Raw genomic sequence first — 15637 nt, 5'->3', positions numbered from 1 at the left:
TGGATAAATCAGTGCAAACATTAAACGAGCTACGTGTACTCCCGGCACTGATGCAGTGCATGTTGGTGAAGTCAGGGCACGATAAATATGTGAGCGCAGGCCATGTGCAGTGCAGATTATGACCTTCTCTCCTCTTCTGCTTCATTTCTCAACCATGTTTTTCTCGACGCCGTCACACCCATATGCAGGTCTATACCCCGCCGCTACTTTCGCCGCCGTGACGCTGCTGGCTCCGTCGACACCTTGCCGGCACCGGGGGCCGGTCGGCGACCCCGTCGGCGCCGGCGTCGGAACCGACGAGCCCGTCGTCGCCGGCGACGGCCGGCCAGTCGGCGGCGGCGGCGCTTCGGCGACGGTGCGACGTGTGGTCCGTCGGAGTGGTGGGGACCGCTCGTGGAGCCGCCCGGGGCCGCGAAGGACCGCTGGTGGAGCCGCTCGAGGCCGCGAAGGACCGCTGGAGGCGCTAGCGACCGCTCGGGGGCGCGGTATACCGCTCAGGCCTCGAAGGACCTCTTGCGGGGACGCTGACGGCGTGGACGAGAGCCTTAACCTCGGTCCTCGGCGGGGTCGCTGCAGGAAAGGTGTCGGGGTGGTCGGCGAGTCAGTCTGATCAGGTCAGGTCAGGTCAGGATACTGACAGCCGGTGTTGTCTGCAGCGGAAGACCACGGGATGTGTGTTGTCATCGGCTGCGACGGTCCACGAAGGGAGTGAAAGTGAGTTCATGTGTTCGTGCTGTGTTGAAAGTTCACGTGTTCGTGCTGTATTGAATGCTGAACTGGTTTAGTCGTGAATAAAACAGAGAGATAAAAAGAAGAAATATTTAACAGACGTGCGGACATATCCAGTGCCAAGAAAAGACAGCAATTAATCATATTCTTATACGGATTTCGCTTAACTGCACGGAGGAGTCAGTTTGACTTCCGGCTGGAATCCAGCATAAATTTCGCCGATTTAATCATTTGAGGGCTCACACTGATCGCTGCGGGAGGGTAAGCTCTCATCTGCTCCAGATCGGTCCGAAGAAAGATGATCAGTTTCATAAATGCACCATTTGTTTGCTCCAAAAGTGAAGTGAAAGATAGCGCACACAGCAGCGGAAAAGTGAGAAAGACAAAACTGTGTTGTGGCAAGCAAGTGAATTTGAACACACTTGTATAAAAGAGTGAATTGCATCATACGCGTGGAGTAGCGCACTATGATGGCTGCCACCTGACCAGAGTGCGGATTACGAGCCTTCGCATCGCTGGCGTTCCTCTGGACGCGATGCAGATCAAACGTCAGCCACCCCTTCCCGTGAAGGCTTGAATAAACTAAATTAATAAACGTGAATAGAATTAGTGGTCTTTTGGCGTCTGTTAGATGGGTCAATGGAACCGGTGGAGGACTGGTGCGAGCTGACTTGGTGACCCTCGGGGAGCGGGGCATTCTGTTAACTAGTCTAGACGTGCAAAATAGATCAACCGACCACAGTATCTCTTCAATGATTTGGTGACACCTTTTATTTAGGGAAAAAGTTGGTGAAATTTGCATGCTGCCTATATCTTTTTTAGCAGCGTAGGGGCACACAGGAAGTAAAAATTCGCCCGGTAAGGGCTTTCCTGTTGGTCCTAAAAATATATATGAACCATCAATAAAGGTGTTATCAATGTCAGAAGCAAGTCTCATATGTCAGAAATAGCGTACGAGATGACAGAAAAAACGATCAGAATTAGAGAAATTCGTCCATTTTATGCGCTATGTTTTGCATGAAATCGATGAACGAGGCCGATTCGGCTCTTTCACTGGAGTTGTTTCCGAAAGGACCAATTTGTACTGAAAGGTCCCGCGAAAATCTGGAGAAGCCTGTACGCTATATACGTTGGTATGGTAATGGAGTTTGTAAAAAAACATGAGGGGACAAGTCGCTACTCGAGCTCATATAGTCTAGTATATCGATGATTGTCATAGTTTAAAGATCACGAACGAACGTTCTTGAAACAAATGGAGAGAACCAGGGGCCATTCGTTGCTTAGCTACTGGAATTTGCTTGCGTAAGTCGTACGGTGTTGCATCTAATTGTTTGTGAGATTGTCATACATTTGCTCACTGAAATCTGTTCTGAGATGTGGAAAACAGGTTGCAATTTGTATTGGCGAGGTTACCTGACTGCTACTGCAGCCAGACATCCCGCACGAATACGGCCATCTGCTGTGGGTCCCTTCGGCCAGGTGCTGTGGGTCTCTCCGGCCAGGTGCTGTGGATACCTCCGGCCAGGTGCTGTGGATACCTCCGGCCAGGTGCTGTGGGTCTCTCTGGCCAGGTGCTGTGGATACCTCCGGCCAGGTGCTGTGGGTCTCTCCGGCCAGGTGCTGTGGGTCCCTCCGGCCAGGTGCTGTGGATACCTCCGGCCAGGTGCTGTTGGTCTCTCTGGCCAGGTGCTGTGGATACCTCCGGCCAGGTGCTGTGGATACCTCCGGCCAGGTGCTGTGGGTCTCTCTGGCCAGGTGCTGTGGATACCTCCGGCCAGGTGCTGTGGGTCTCTCTGGCCCGGTGCTGTGGATACCTCCGGCCAGGTGCTGTGGGTCCCTCCGGCCAGGTGCTGTGGGTCTCTCCGGCCAGGTGCTGTGGATACCTCCGGCCAGGTGCTGTTGGTCTCTCCGGTCAGGTGCTATGGGTCCCTCCGGCCAGGTGATGTGGGTCTCTCCGTCCAAATGAGCTGATTGCATGCTTGCTTCCAGATGCGACTTTCGGCTGCACTGGAATGGAGCCTGCTGCTGTTCTTCCTTGGAACAACATTCGTCGACGGAAAGGCAGGTCAACCCTTTCAAACGTGCCACTCTGATCGACGCAGTGTATTTTAAGCACACAACATTGAGGCGGCCGCATCCTTGGGTTGTTTTGTCAGTTTTGCAATTTAGTCCACTGGGCTAAGGTTTATTTCAGCGTTGTGTGACGTGCAACGTCCGAGAGCGATGCAAAATAATACAGGAAATACTTTATGTTTCGTAGACCACTCAATGCGTACTGAAAGCGTGCACACGTGCAGCATATAATCACAAATGGCGTTAAATCTCTACATAGGTTATCCCGCTTAGAACTGCTTTGACGATTGACATTAGACGGATGTGCGACGACACAATCAAATAACTGTCATACGTATGCAAAGGAAGTGCAAACTTTCCCTCCGCAAAGTTCCAAATCACAATGGTGAAGTCCAGGAATTCACAAAAGCGTCAGGTCCAAACTTTCTGAGTTTCGTTTTGGGTCATCATCAGGAGTGCCCGGTTGTCCTGGACGTTGGCCTAACACAAGAACGAATTCATTTCAAGGCGAGGTTATGACGATCACAAGAAGTTCTGGCAATTATCAGTGATTGTGACGATCATCAGAACCTGCAACCTAACTTGACCTAACCGAACCTAACCTAACCTAACCTAACCTAACCTAACCTAACCTAACCTAACCTAACCTAACCTAACCTAACCTAACCTAACCTAACCTAACCTAACCTAACCTAACCTAACCTAACCTAACCTAACCTTGCCCAACCTAACCTAACCTAACCTAACCTAACCTAACCTAACCTAACCAAACCTAACCTAACCTAACCTAACCTAACCTAACCTAACCTAGCCTAACCTAACCTAACCTAACCTAACTTAACCTAACTTAACCTAACTTATGACATCATAGGCATCCTCATCAGAAGCGATTAAACATTCCAGACGTCAATAAAAGCGCTTTCCAATCTAATCCATTGGATCGGTTCTTGTGATCCCAAAAACGATATTATGGCGTGTTGAAGCATACATACCCAGCACTTTAGATATCGGGAGTTACTTTTGTCCCAAGCGTGACGTTGAACCGAGCAAGCGTTCCACATGAGACAAACATGGCACAGAGCTAATTATGACTCCTGAATGTTCACGTCTGTTGTCCTAAGCTACAGTGATTCTCATCACCTGTCCACATTCCGTTTGGTTCCGTTTGGAAGATCATGTTTCGTTCGGAACAAGCGTTCCCATTTACCGATTTGAGCGTTTGATAACAAGTTGTGCGCCCTTTCATAGGCGGCACGTATGAAAGGCCCTGGTGTGACCACATTTCCATCCGCTGTATCCGTGTTGACGCTATTAAGTTTCCCGGTTATTGCATTGTGCCTGTGGGTGTGAGTTTAGATGACATTGTATATGTCGTCTATGTGCGAAAACTACGAAGCCTGTAAATGAGCGGCATAGCGGTGTCAGTTTGGCTGCGTCCAGGTCTAGCGTTGTCCGTTTGTATCTCCAATCCGGTTGTCGTGACCTTAGTCGGAGTGACACGACCAGACGAGACCTTTCCAATAAGTGGTCGAGTAAATAATGTATCTTTGTAGTTCCTCGGGCAAACACTTAGAATTCAGCAGAGTTACTGCAGGTCATTTGGGGAAGTGTGCAAGATGTTCCACTTCTAGCGAACTGCTATATCATGCACATCACAAGGCCTCTGCTCAATTCAACGTCACCACAACACTGTGTGATCAATTATGCCAGCTCTCCGTAGTCGTCACATCACATCTCAGTGTCAGGAGGGCGTCTGCGACCTGACCTGACCTGACCTGACCTGACCTGATCTCACCCGCAGACGGTGTGTCAGTTCCCGTGCCCGGCCTGTCCGGAGGAGGTACGGTGTCAGGAGGGCGTCAGCCTCATCCTGGACGGGTGTCGATGCTGCCCCATCTGCTCCCGCCAACACGGGCAACGCTGCGACACCGTCCAGCTCTGTGACGTCACCAAACAGCTGGTCTGTGATGTCGCCGGCATCTGCCGAGGTTAGTTTCGAGAAGTACAAGGCAGGCCCTCGACTGCTGGAGTTCTTTAACAATGATTTTCCGAAAAAGTGCGTGTGCCCGTGCCCATCACGCTCCTTGTCCTCCGCTGAAAGGCTAAAAGATACGCTTCACCAAGTCAAGTCAAGTACGCAGTAAAACTACATACCTGATAATGCCACATGATAATCCTGGTCACTGACGATCCGCAGTGTGAGCAGGAAGAACTTTGTCATCATCTTGTAGCATGCGGAGAATGCGAACAAACGTGAGTAGCACACTTAGGCCACACTTTGAAATCTTACAACACACGACCATGTCTCCCGCAGCTGGCGGCTGATGTTCTCAGATGTGTATTGTTTTGTTGTCAGGGAGCGGCGGATTTAGAGAGTGTGTGCGTACCTGATGTTCTCAGATGTGTATTGTTTTGCTGTCAGGGAGCTGCGGACTTAGAGAGTGTGTGCGTACCTGATGTTCTCAGATGTGTATTGTTTTGTTGTCAGGGAGCTGCGGACTGAGGGAGTGTGTGCGTACCTGATGCTCAGGGAGCTGAGGCTTAGAAAGTGTGTGCGTACCTGATGCATCCCGCGTCACGAAACGTGCACGACAGCGCACAACCAGGGACTACAGTGTGCAGCGTTTGTGACGTCACATTTCTCACATGATAAACACCCCATCTATAGTTTACCTCAATGGTCAGGTGGAATTACAAGGCGCGTCCTCCACAAGAGGACCTGATGGACTCCGCAATAGATTTGCCGGTATTAGGTCGATCTAACTAACCATCTGTCGGATGACCTTACAAATCGCGCTGAGGTTATCTCACGCTGCCAAGCCTTTCTGACAACTCTGCTTCGATCGAGGCAACGGTTCGACGACTACGCAGAGACTTCACATTTTAGCCAGGTGACATAATCTGGTGCCTTCAGATGTATGCAAATTAATCAATGATCACAAGTACACGAACAGACAGTACATTTTTCAAGTTAAAATGACGTGAAGGAATCGTTCACCGGCATCATTTGGTACTCTATCCAGGCAAGAAGGGTCATGGACTATTGTTTGTTTTGGCACTAGGAGCTCTTAGTTATTATGCTGGCGGTTATAGACCTTCAATACAACAGGAGATACGGGTTAACTCGGCATTGATGCCGTTCCCCAGCGGTACACAATTGACTGCACGAGGCATATTTCACCCCTGCCCCTGCTTTGTCTAGTTTTGTCCATTGATTTACATTATATTTGAACCATCTAAACGCGAAGTGGAAGAACTTAGCCACAAATGTAAGCATTAGACACGTGAGCAAGAGTTGATTCTTGTTCATAAACTGTAAAAGGTTTACTCAAATCTACGACTTCGGTGGTGAATAAGCGATTGGATCGATGTTTCGCGTTGTTTTCGACGATTCAGTCCTGCCGACAGCGCAACCTGACACCCTTCCACCCGGCCGCCAGTCACATGGTGGTCGGTTTGCGCGTAAATGTGATAAACGGCTTCCGCCACCCCGTCACCGCGCCGCTGCGACAGACTGGAGCGCCGCCGCCTGGCCGTCGTGGGCCCCAGCCCACCTGGGCGCGGGCAACATGCTCTGCGATACATTTTAAGTTTGGTAATTGTACCAGATATTTGCTTGAAACTCAGTAAACGCATCCTTCGTAGTCGTATCTAGGGCACCTTGTGTTATGTTTTCACAATTTTGAGCCTTATGCTAGCAATGTTTTACTTTTGTGTGTGTTCTTTTTCCTCAATATTCTTATACCATGAAATAGTTTTGTGTTTTTAATCACTTATGGTATTTGACATGTCAGTATTTCAACGTGTGATATTGAAACCACACCACGAGATGGCCTATGAATGGTAAACATATTGGTTGACATTTCCGTTTACAGATATAAAATTTGTTTTCGTCTTCTGCGTCATTTGTCCACGGCCACACATTTGTAAAAAGGCAAATATGACGTCGCTCTGACGTCTGTCACACTCGATCTATAATTGCCTTATAGTTGTTTTGGCACAAGGCGCAACACTCATTAAGTGACCGCTACTTAAAATTTCGCAGCGATATCTCGAGGGATTTTGAATTATCGCGAATGTTGGACAAGGGGCAGACTTTTTAATCACCGGTCATATGCTGGGTTTAATGATGTTATCAAACACACCTTGGCCGCATTTGCAACGTAAGCTGCGGATATAATCCAGAGCTGGCAAATTAAACGGCAAAATGCATTTAAAACTCAATGCACGCACATCACGAAAATGCGCCGAATCTGTGCAGACCCTACCACTAAAGAGACATCAAGGCGACCATATCCTACCACCCCACACACGGCTCAGCGTTAAGGGTTGCGCGAAGGCTAAGTAGACAAATGGATTGCTGGATGCAATACAAAATGCAAGTAATAAATACCAAGGAATTGTGGATAAGGGATAGGGGGATGAGGATAATGCTGGATGAGTTATTGGATATACCTCCTGCTATAATGAATGTTAATAACTCAGCATGAGAAGTATGAACTTATGACACGATGTTATTAACGTATCATAAAATTAGCACCAGCTTGTACATGAACATTTAAAGGGGAACCGCATAACAGCCGAAAATGTTCTAAATATTCACTCAATTTTTTTGGCATTTGATATTCACTACATTTACGTGTATGTCAATGCACTTGACATTCACATATTCAGGTGTTCTTTTCTTTTTCAAGTACACTGTGACACCTGCTTTGAGCATATTTGGGGCTAAGCCCGACAGAGAATGTGTTGATAGGACAAATACGAAAATTCGGATACACTCGCTGTTCTCCAAACTTGTGGTATGTGTATGTGCTTGGACTGCAGAGCCTTAAAAAAATATAATGTAACCTATTTCCGACACGGCTTTGGTCACCATACCTTATGCTACGCAAGTCGTACCCACTTAATTGCTGAATGAATCCTAGTCACGCAACCGACAAAATGCTAGATTTTCCATCGACTTTCCCATAATTGTTCTGGGTAAGTGCTTTTGTCGGGAGGAGCAGAAACACTTTATATCGGACCATGCGCTTTATAAAAGGATGTTAACAAAAAATGAACGTGAATATGGACATCGCTGCGTTTTGATTAACACGAAAATAGCCTCGTATTCCAGTTACGCTACATAATAATTCATAATAGACAGGCCATTTTTACTTCACGGTTGTTCACGCAAATTTGCTTTGGGAAGGTCTGTTTGTTGTTTGCTGCATATTTGTGACTTCACTAACAGCCGGGAGATTTTTCCTATTCTCAAAAGAAAAGCACAACCATCCGTTCCGCACTGCAGCTAAAGACCTGTCCGCGACGTACTCACGAGCTGGAATTCCGGCGACTGATGAGGTTAGCCTAAACAAACAGCCGTTTGCTTGGCTCACCGCACGTACTACCAAAACCTACACGTACGTAGCCAGGAGCCCGGCGAGGCCGTTCAAGCCGCCACAGTGACACACGAGCGCGACTTAGCCGCTGGCTCGAGTGGTCTCCCAGAGGTCACCGGCCATCGCGCGTCCCTAGCGCGCCGTTCGCTGCCGCTCGACAGGCCGTAACTTCAGCAGCTGTCTGGTGAACGGCACCTCGTTCCACGATGGCCAGACGTTCCTGCTCGACTGTCGTACCCAGTGCACCTGCCAGGTGAGTGTTGCGACCAGAGGCGTCACTGGTGGGCTCGTCGGGGCGAAGCGGCCCTCCCCTGGGGCCTCTCTCGGGCCCCGACCACAGCCGTGGTGGCTTAAGTGGGGCGGAGCGCTCCCTCCCCTGGGGCCTCCCTCGGGCCCCGACCACAGCCGTAATCCCATCAGTTCGACGTTTAGCCACCAAGTCACTGACTTGGCACCCGAGTCAAACTCCCGTGACGCCCCTGTCCGGACGTCGCATTAGGCGCAAGCTCAAAGGAGCAGTCACGCACCAACGTAAGCCTGACGAGTTGCAGGTGGATGAGTTGGGTTTGGTCGTCGGTGCACGATCTCTAGCGGCTAATCCATTCACTTCCTCACGACCAATGTTGTGTGGCGCTGCTTTGTGATATAGCTGATCATTTTGACTCACTGTGGTTTTGACAGAATGCTGGATGGTTGTATGTACCTCGCCTGCACGCCTGATCATCACAACCTGCAATTATTTCGGATGGTTGTATGTACCTCGCCTGCACGCCTGATCATCACAACCTGCAATTATTTCGGAAAATATCGCTGATACATCTTGAACTCACCCTGGGTGTTAAAATCTAATCGTCTTCCGTGCCATACTAATCTTGGTAAGGTTTCTGCAAAATTCTGCGAAGGGAACCAAGATAACTGCTGTTAAGGGCGTCTTCCACCAAGTTGCCCAAACTGTCAGCGCTGTTCGGCGCACTGTAACGTGAGGAAGATGACAGACATGCAAGGGCGGCGCAGTCACGAGGCCAGACTCGGCCGACAAACCGTCACGCGATCTGACTGCGGCTTCGGCCGCGCTGGGCTTCACACTGATGTGATTTATCTGTCACGCGAGGCGTCAGCGCGTGAGAGGGACCTGTCGAGAGCTACCGACCACAGACGTGTTCACGGGTGCAAAGAAAACAGGCGATGCAGTTGATTTGATGGTTTGCCTTCTTGACTTTTGGGTTTTTTTATTCTCAACGTTTCTTCGACATCGTCATTTGTCTTTTGCTTGATTCTTTTCAACTATTTTCCAGCGAAGTAGCATCTATAAGGACGTTGGTTGTGCCGTGGCACTGTGCTGCGCTATCTGTTTGGTTACACCGTGGTACTGTGCCGCGCTACCTGTTTGGTTACACTGTCACACTGTGCTGCGCTATCTGTTTGGTTACACCGTCGCACTGTGCTGCGTGATCTGTTTGGTTACACCGTGGCACTGTGCTGCGCTATCTGTTTGGTTACACCGTTACACTGTGCTGCGCTTTCTGTTTGGTCACATCGTTGCACTGTGCTGCGCTATCTGTTTGGTTACACAGCGGTACTGTGCTGCGCTATCTGTTTGGTTACACCGTTACACTGTGCTACGCGATCTGCTCGGTCACACCGTGGCACTGTGCAGCGCGATCGTTTTTGCTCGACTAAGGCAAAGCTCTGAATAAAACCGGCTGCATCTTGCGCCGTCTTCAGATTATGTCTTCAGATTATGCAGGCGTTGGGTACTGGTGATTACTCCTTGATACGAAACTATTCTGCCAATCATCCTGAGCCCTGTGTTTCTACGTTGGGAGCCCCAAGATCAACGGTCACAGAAGTGGATTTCTCCAATAATTGAAAGTGGAGTTACGGTTATTGAAAAGCTTTGGTGGCGTGTGAGTTCGAGTGGTCGCTCGGCCTCACCTACTTCGGGTGTCGGGGTGCCAAGTCTAGACCCAGAGATCGAACAGGCGGTTGTCATTTTTGCAATGGAAATCCTTAAGCAGAATGCTACTACGTTCAAAAGGAAACCAATGGAGTGTTCAGCCAGACCGCATAATTTTTCCACCTCCTCAACTTGGTAGGGTACTCTGCCATAGTCTCAGAGCATACAGCCGAGGATATTACAGAGTTTTTCACGTGACGTCATATGTGCATCCTTGACTGCACATGTGCATCACGAACGTCGTTATGCCCAGCTCTCGCCAAAGTTCAGTCCTTTGCAGCATCAGGGCGCCCGTCAGCCGCAGACACCCTAGCGCGCACCTGGTACAGCCTTGTGTCAGCCCATAGTCCATTTTCGTTTTTCTCTAACATTATCCTAATTCAAAATCGAATTCCTCTTTCACGAACAAATGCCGACAGGAAACTGACGTCCACTGGCAAGCGCGGCTGTGGAGTCCGAGTCCAGATACTGGGCGGAAGAGTCAGGGCGATCGCAGCGCAGCCTCCCACGCGCGCGTCCTGCGGCGTTGCAGGGTGCGGGGCCAGGGTCGGGGTGGCCGCAGCGCAGCCTCTCACGCGCGCGTCCTGCGGCGTTGCAGGGTGCAGGGCCAGGGTCGGGGTGGCCGCAGCGCAGCCTCTCACGCGCGCGTCCTGCGGCGTTGCAGGGTGCAGGGCCAGGGTCGGGGTGGCCGCAGCGCAGCCTCTCACACGCGCGTCCTGCGGCGTTGCAGGGTGCGGGGCCAGGGTCGGGGTGGCCGCAGCGCAGCCTCTCGCGCGCGCGTCCTGCGGCGTTGCAGGGTGCGGGGCCAGGGTCGGGGTGGCCGCAGCGCAGCCTCTCACGCGCGCGTCCTGCGGCGTTGCAGGACGGCAGTTACGCGTGCACCTCGCTCTGCCCGCACGAGATGATCCGGCCGTCCCGGCGCTGCAAGAACCCAACGCTGGCCGAAGTCAAGGGCGAGTGCTGCCGCCAGTGGATGTGTGCTGACGGTAGGCCGATGTGTGCTGACGGTAGCCCAATGTGTGCTGACGGTGGGCCGAAGTGTGCTGACGGTGGGCCGACGTGTGCTGACGATAGGCCGATGTGTGCTGGCGGTAGGCCGATGTGTGCTGGCGGTAGGCGATGTGTGCTGATGGTAGACGATGTGTGCTGACGGTAGGCCGATGTGTGCTGACGGTAGACGATGTGTACTGGCGGTAGGCCGATGTGTGCTGACGGTAGGCGATGTGTGCTGACGGTAGGCCGATGCGTGCTGACGATAGGCCGATGTGTGCTGACGGTAGGCGATGTGTGCTGACGATAGGCCAATGTGTGCTGACGGTAGGCCAGTGTGTGCTGACGGTGGGCCGAGCAGCGGGTACTTGGCTCCTGCTCCCGCGTCAGGGAGGGGCGGTTTTGAAATGTATGCACGGTATGCTACGTGTTCCTCTGGGAAATGGACATTGTTGATGTGGTCTTTATCATCATCCAGCTGATCCCATTACCTTGTTCGTTTTTACTTAATAACTCCCAAGATACCTTTGAATCAGCCTCGCCAAGGTCATATGTACGGCAGTTGGTTGGGGTATTAGGTATTGCACATGCAGTAGTCGCTACTGTCTTTTACTACATTATGTCCTGCGATGCTTACCCAATACCTTCAGCATTACTTTAATCAGCCTCACGTAACTTATTGCGTGCTTCGTTCGTTTTGACAGCGCACTACAACAGCTTCCCAGTTGCAACGCTTGCCTCTCAGCGTGTTAATGTCTGTCCCTTCTTAAGTCTGACATCGGAAATTGTAAACGCCACTGCGTGGCATGATCAGTAGAACGTCAGGGCTGTGAGGAGTTCGCAACTCATTGTTATCAGCCGAATATCCCCCTAAATGCACCTTGACTTTCTAAATGCTTCCTAATTGCTCCTTTATAGCCTATTGTCAATGTACAGCCGATTTCTGATTCCGCAATCTGCATCCCTACAATTTATTTCGGCCCCCTCCCTCACCGCTCTCCCTCCCCAAACATAAAGAGCTGTCAACACCAGTTGTCGGCAGACTTCACACGCTTCACTTCACATTGAAAGACTGATTGGGTAGAGGTCGTTAGCCATCGTTAGAGGCTATCGGTAAAGGTCATTGTTAGAGGTCAACTTTATAGGTCATCGTTAGAAGCCATCTTTAAATGCCATCGTTAGAGGTTTAAATTTGGAGCTCACGCTGGGTGATCAGTGTTTATGAATCTCGTTGGTTAAGCTAGTTCTTCTTCTCGCCACACTCCCCATGGCTCACCTTCACCGTACCGTGATATGACGTGCAGCAACGTCACATCCGCGACCCGTTACAGAGGCGCCGGTGACCGCGCCTCCGTGCGAACCGCTCACCTCTGATTGGTCGCCGTGTTCGGCCACGTGCGGAGGGGGAGTGTCCACGCGGATCTCCAACAAGAACACGGACTGCACATTGGTGAAGGAGACCCGCCTGTGCCAGATCAGAGAGTGTCCACTGCCAGACGACACCTCGTGGAGCCAGCCCCTGTACCGCATGATGCAGCAAGACGACAGGGTGAGCCGAGCCAACCGCTTCTTAAGGGGCATGCTGAACAGTTAAAGATATTGAAACAAGCATGAGGTGTGTTCAAAAAAGCTCATTTACAGCTACTGGTGCTCTTTTCAGCGGAAAAGCTGCCTTAGACAAAACCATGTTTCTGTTTAGTAAATATAGTCTTCAATGCGTCATTGTTCGATTATGTCATCGCACCTTGCATATCATTGATTGCGAACCAACTGAGGGACTTTACATCTGGAAATCGTGCGCAAGAACGCCAGATATGAACGACGTGGCAATCATGCTTTCTTGGTTCTGGCCACCACATGGCTAATGGAATGGCTAGACTTGAGGGACGTTATTATAGCGTTATGGATGCTTGGGTAACCTAGAAATATTCTACCAGGGATAATCTGCACATCTGAACAGGCCTGTTAAGTGCGCTAAATGATTTCTAAGATTACTATTTCAGTTCAAAATCCATACATGGAACAAGCTGTATGTCACTTTGTGAAAATTAGCATGACATGACGCTTAAAGTCATGCATATCAAACAAACGTCGTAAATTTGCTCGCTGTACTCGGATCACTGTCGGATATGCCAATGTGAGAAATGGGTGTTCTAAGTAACCTTGAGCGTATCCAGACAGGGAAGTTGCTGTAATGAAACATCGAAGTACGAAGGTGCATTGCTGTTAATCTCGGAGACACGGGGCCAAAGTTACGTAAGGCTTTACGTGTAATTGTGAGGAACATAGGACATATCGATAAGACGGGTCTGTTAGCATTCTTCCTGGTGGAATAATTAGGAGAAACAGGAGAAAGATGCCTTAAACGTGAGAGTGTCGGCTGCCTAGCGACAGCACACGCTCGAGTAGACGTGCTCTCTCTCTCTCTCTCTCTCTCTCTCTCTCTCTCTCTCTTCTCTTCATCCTCTCTCTCTCTCTCTCTCTCTCCTCTCTCTCTCTCTACTCTCTCTCTTCCGCTCTCTCTCTCTCTCTCTCTCTCCTCTCCTCTCTCCTCTCGCTCCTCTCTCTCTCTCTCTCTGCTCTTCTCTCTCTCTCTCTCTCTCTCTCTCTTTCTCTCTCTCTGTCGTTTCTCCTCATCATTTGACGAGGAATACGGCGACAATTACTTTCTCATCTACATTACGCATATGATACTCTTATCCGTACTCTGTCCTTCCGCCAAGTGTGACCAAACTGTATACCTCCTGAACGCTAACGTGAGTGACGGCTGCCGATGACCAGCATCCCTGCCAATCTCACAGGTGTGCCACCCGACCCAGCGAGCCCCCATGCCGGTCCACCTCCGCTGGTCCAACTGTACCTCCGTGCACCGCTACCGACCGCGCTTCTGCACCGCCTGCCGGCGCCGGTGCTGCCGCCCGATGGCGACCTCCACGACGCCACTGCCGTTCCGCTGCGACCTTGACCGGCCAGCTGGGGTCAGCGATCACCTGTGGCGCCTTGGGGGTGGGGCGACGGCGCCGGCGACCCGCAGTGCTCATCACGAGGTCGCCGTCCAGCCGGTAATGTGGGTGAAGGAATGCGTTTGCGATCCATGCGAGAAAGAGCAAATAGGAGATAACGGGAATGGGAGCGAGAGCAACGGCGGCGAAGAGCAGGATGGCTGGTTTAGTCAGCGGGAGGGCGTGAAGGCGTCTCATTTGGCGGCTGGGGGCATTCATGGAGATGAGCCTTTGTAGTGCGGAAACGCCACCGGTTATCTTGCCCGCACTTGACCTTGGAAAGAGTCTCACTGTTTATAATCATGCTATATCTCACCTGAAGCTGTTGTCACCATTAAAAGTCGACTGTGAGAGAACTGCTGTCTGTTAGTCCGCGGTCCCTGCCATTGCATGCGACAGCATGCGGCGCGGTGGGTGTTTCTGCATGAAAACGTATACAGTGAATTCATGAGATGCGTGAAAACCCGTCACTGTTCTTCAAGTATTGCAAGCTCGTAATGGACTCTGGAGAAAATGCCCGCCATTTTAATAAACTAGCATTATAATCGTTTTGTATCGAACAAGTTTGATAATCCTTGACTACGCCAACGGCCGTTATAGCGGCATTGAAGTGCATACAGTACTGAAAACGTTTCGGTGATATTATACGCCTTTTTTGGCATGCGGACAGCCTGACGTTGATCCACCTTCTCTGACTTTACCATTAGGTCTCGTAATGAAAAACTGCGTCCGTGCGGGGACTGCAAGAGTCCTGAATGAGTACATGAATTAGGCCTGTGAAGCAACAGAGTCGCTGCGTAAACCAGCAGGTATTTCACGGCTGAGCAGAGTAAATGTGCCGCCAATTAGAGTTACGGTGCTGCCAGTCAAAGTTACTGTCACGATGCGACAAGCCAGGCACTGCACGGCGATATATGGCACATATCGGAGGTTGTCAATCCTTGAGCGACCCCACTGCGGTACCGAAACCGTTAGCACGAAGTGGCTGATGGAGAGCTCAGAAAATGAGCCCGGAAATGTCAGCAGACTGTGCGCAGACACAGCGGGACTCAGGTTGCTTCAGTGGATATAAATTTAGAGGTTCTGGATTTATTTTCTGAACCATCCGGTTTGCCAGTTTGGGAAACCTCTGGCATTCAAGGAGCGTGTGGGCCCGAACAATGCCCTTTTGTTCCAGACTCTTTGTCGCAAATTGCTTCAGTAATGGAATCGTCAAGTCACATTTACTTGAAGCTTAAATCCGGTCCTCCATGATAATGAAGTCCGTCTCAACACAGTCTTGCCAGTGGAGTGAGAAAACCTGCAGGACGTGGGTCAAAATCAAGTCCAAATTTCAACGCTTAGGCGTTGCGGTTACATGACTACAGCACACTTCGACGGGGGAAAACGTCAACAACTGGAGAAGCGAGTCTGGGTGGATACACGCAGATTGTCATACGCTATCTTGCACGATCCTTTGATCGATTCAGCTTACGGCCCGGGACATCTTTTAAAAAATTGCA

General features: G+C 50.5%; 1 protein-coding gene across 1 annotated transcript; it reads left to right on the top strand.

Moving 5' to 3' along the window:
- Positions 1-343: 343 nt before the first annotated feature.
- Positions 344-14667, top strand: Ccn (cellular communication network factor protein Ccn). The gene is made up of 7 exons (XM_037218911.1): positions 344-714; positions 2719-2790; positions 4604-4790; positions 8348-8439; positions 11006-11129; positions 12465-12682; positions 13935-14667. Exons 2-7 carry the CDS (start codon positions 2719-2721, stop codon positions 14370-14372), a joined length of 1131 nt encoding a protein of 376 aa, XP_037074806.1. The 5' UTR covers positions 344-714; the 3' UTR covers positions 14373-14667.
- Positions 14668-15637: the final 970 nt, after the last annotated feature.

The sequence above is a fragment of the Pollicipes pollicipes genome, unplaced genomic scaffold (assembly GCF_011947565.3).
Source record: "Pollicipes pollicipes isolate AB1234 unplaced genomic scaffold, Ppol_2.1 Scaffold_4219;HRSCAF=4965_pilon_pilon_pilon, whole genome shotgun sequence".
In the NCBI taxonomy this organism is placed as follows: domain Eukaryota; kingdom Metazoa; phylum Arthropoda; class Thecostraca; order Pollicipedomorpha; family Pollicipedidae; genus Pollicipes; species Pollicipes pollicipes.
The sequence above is the reverse complement of the archived record's forward strand: the minus strand, read 5'-3'. Positions and strand labels throughout refer to the sequence as shown.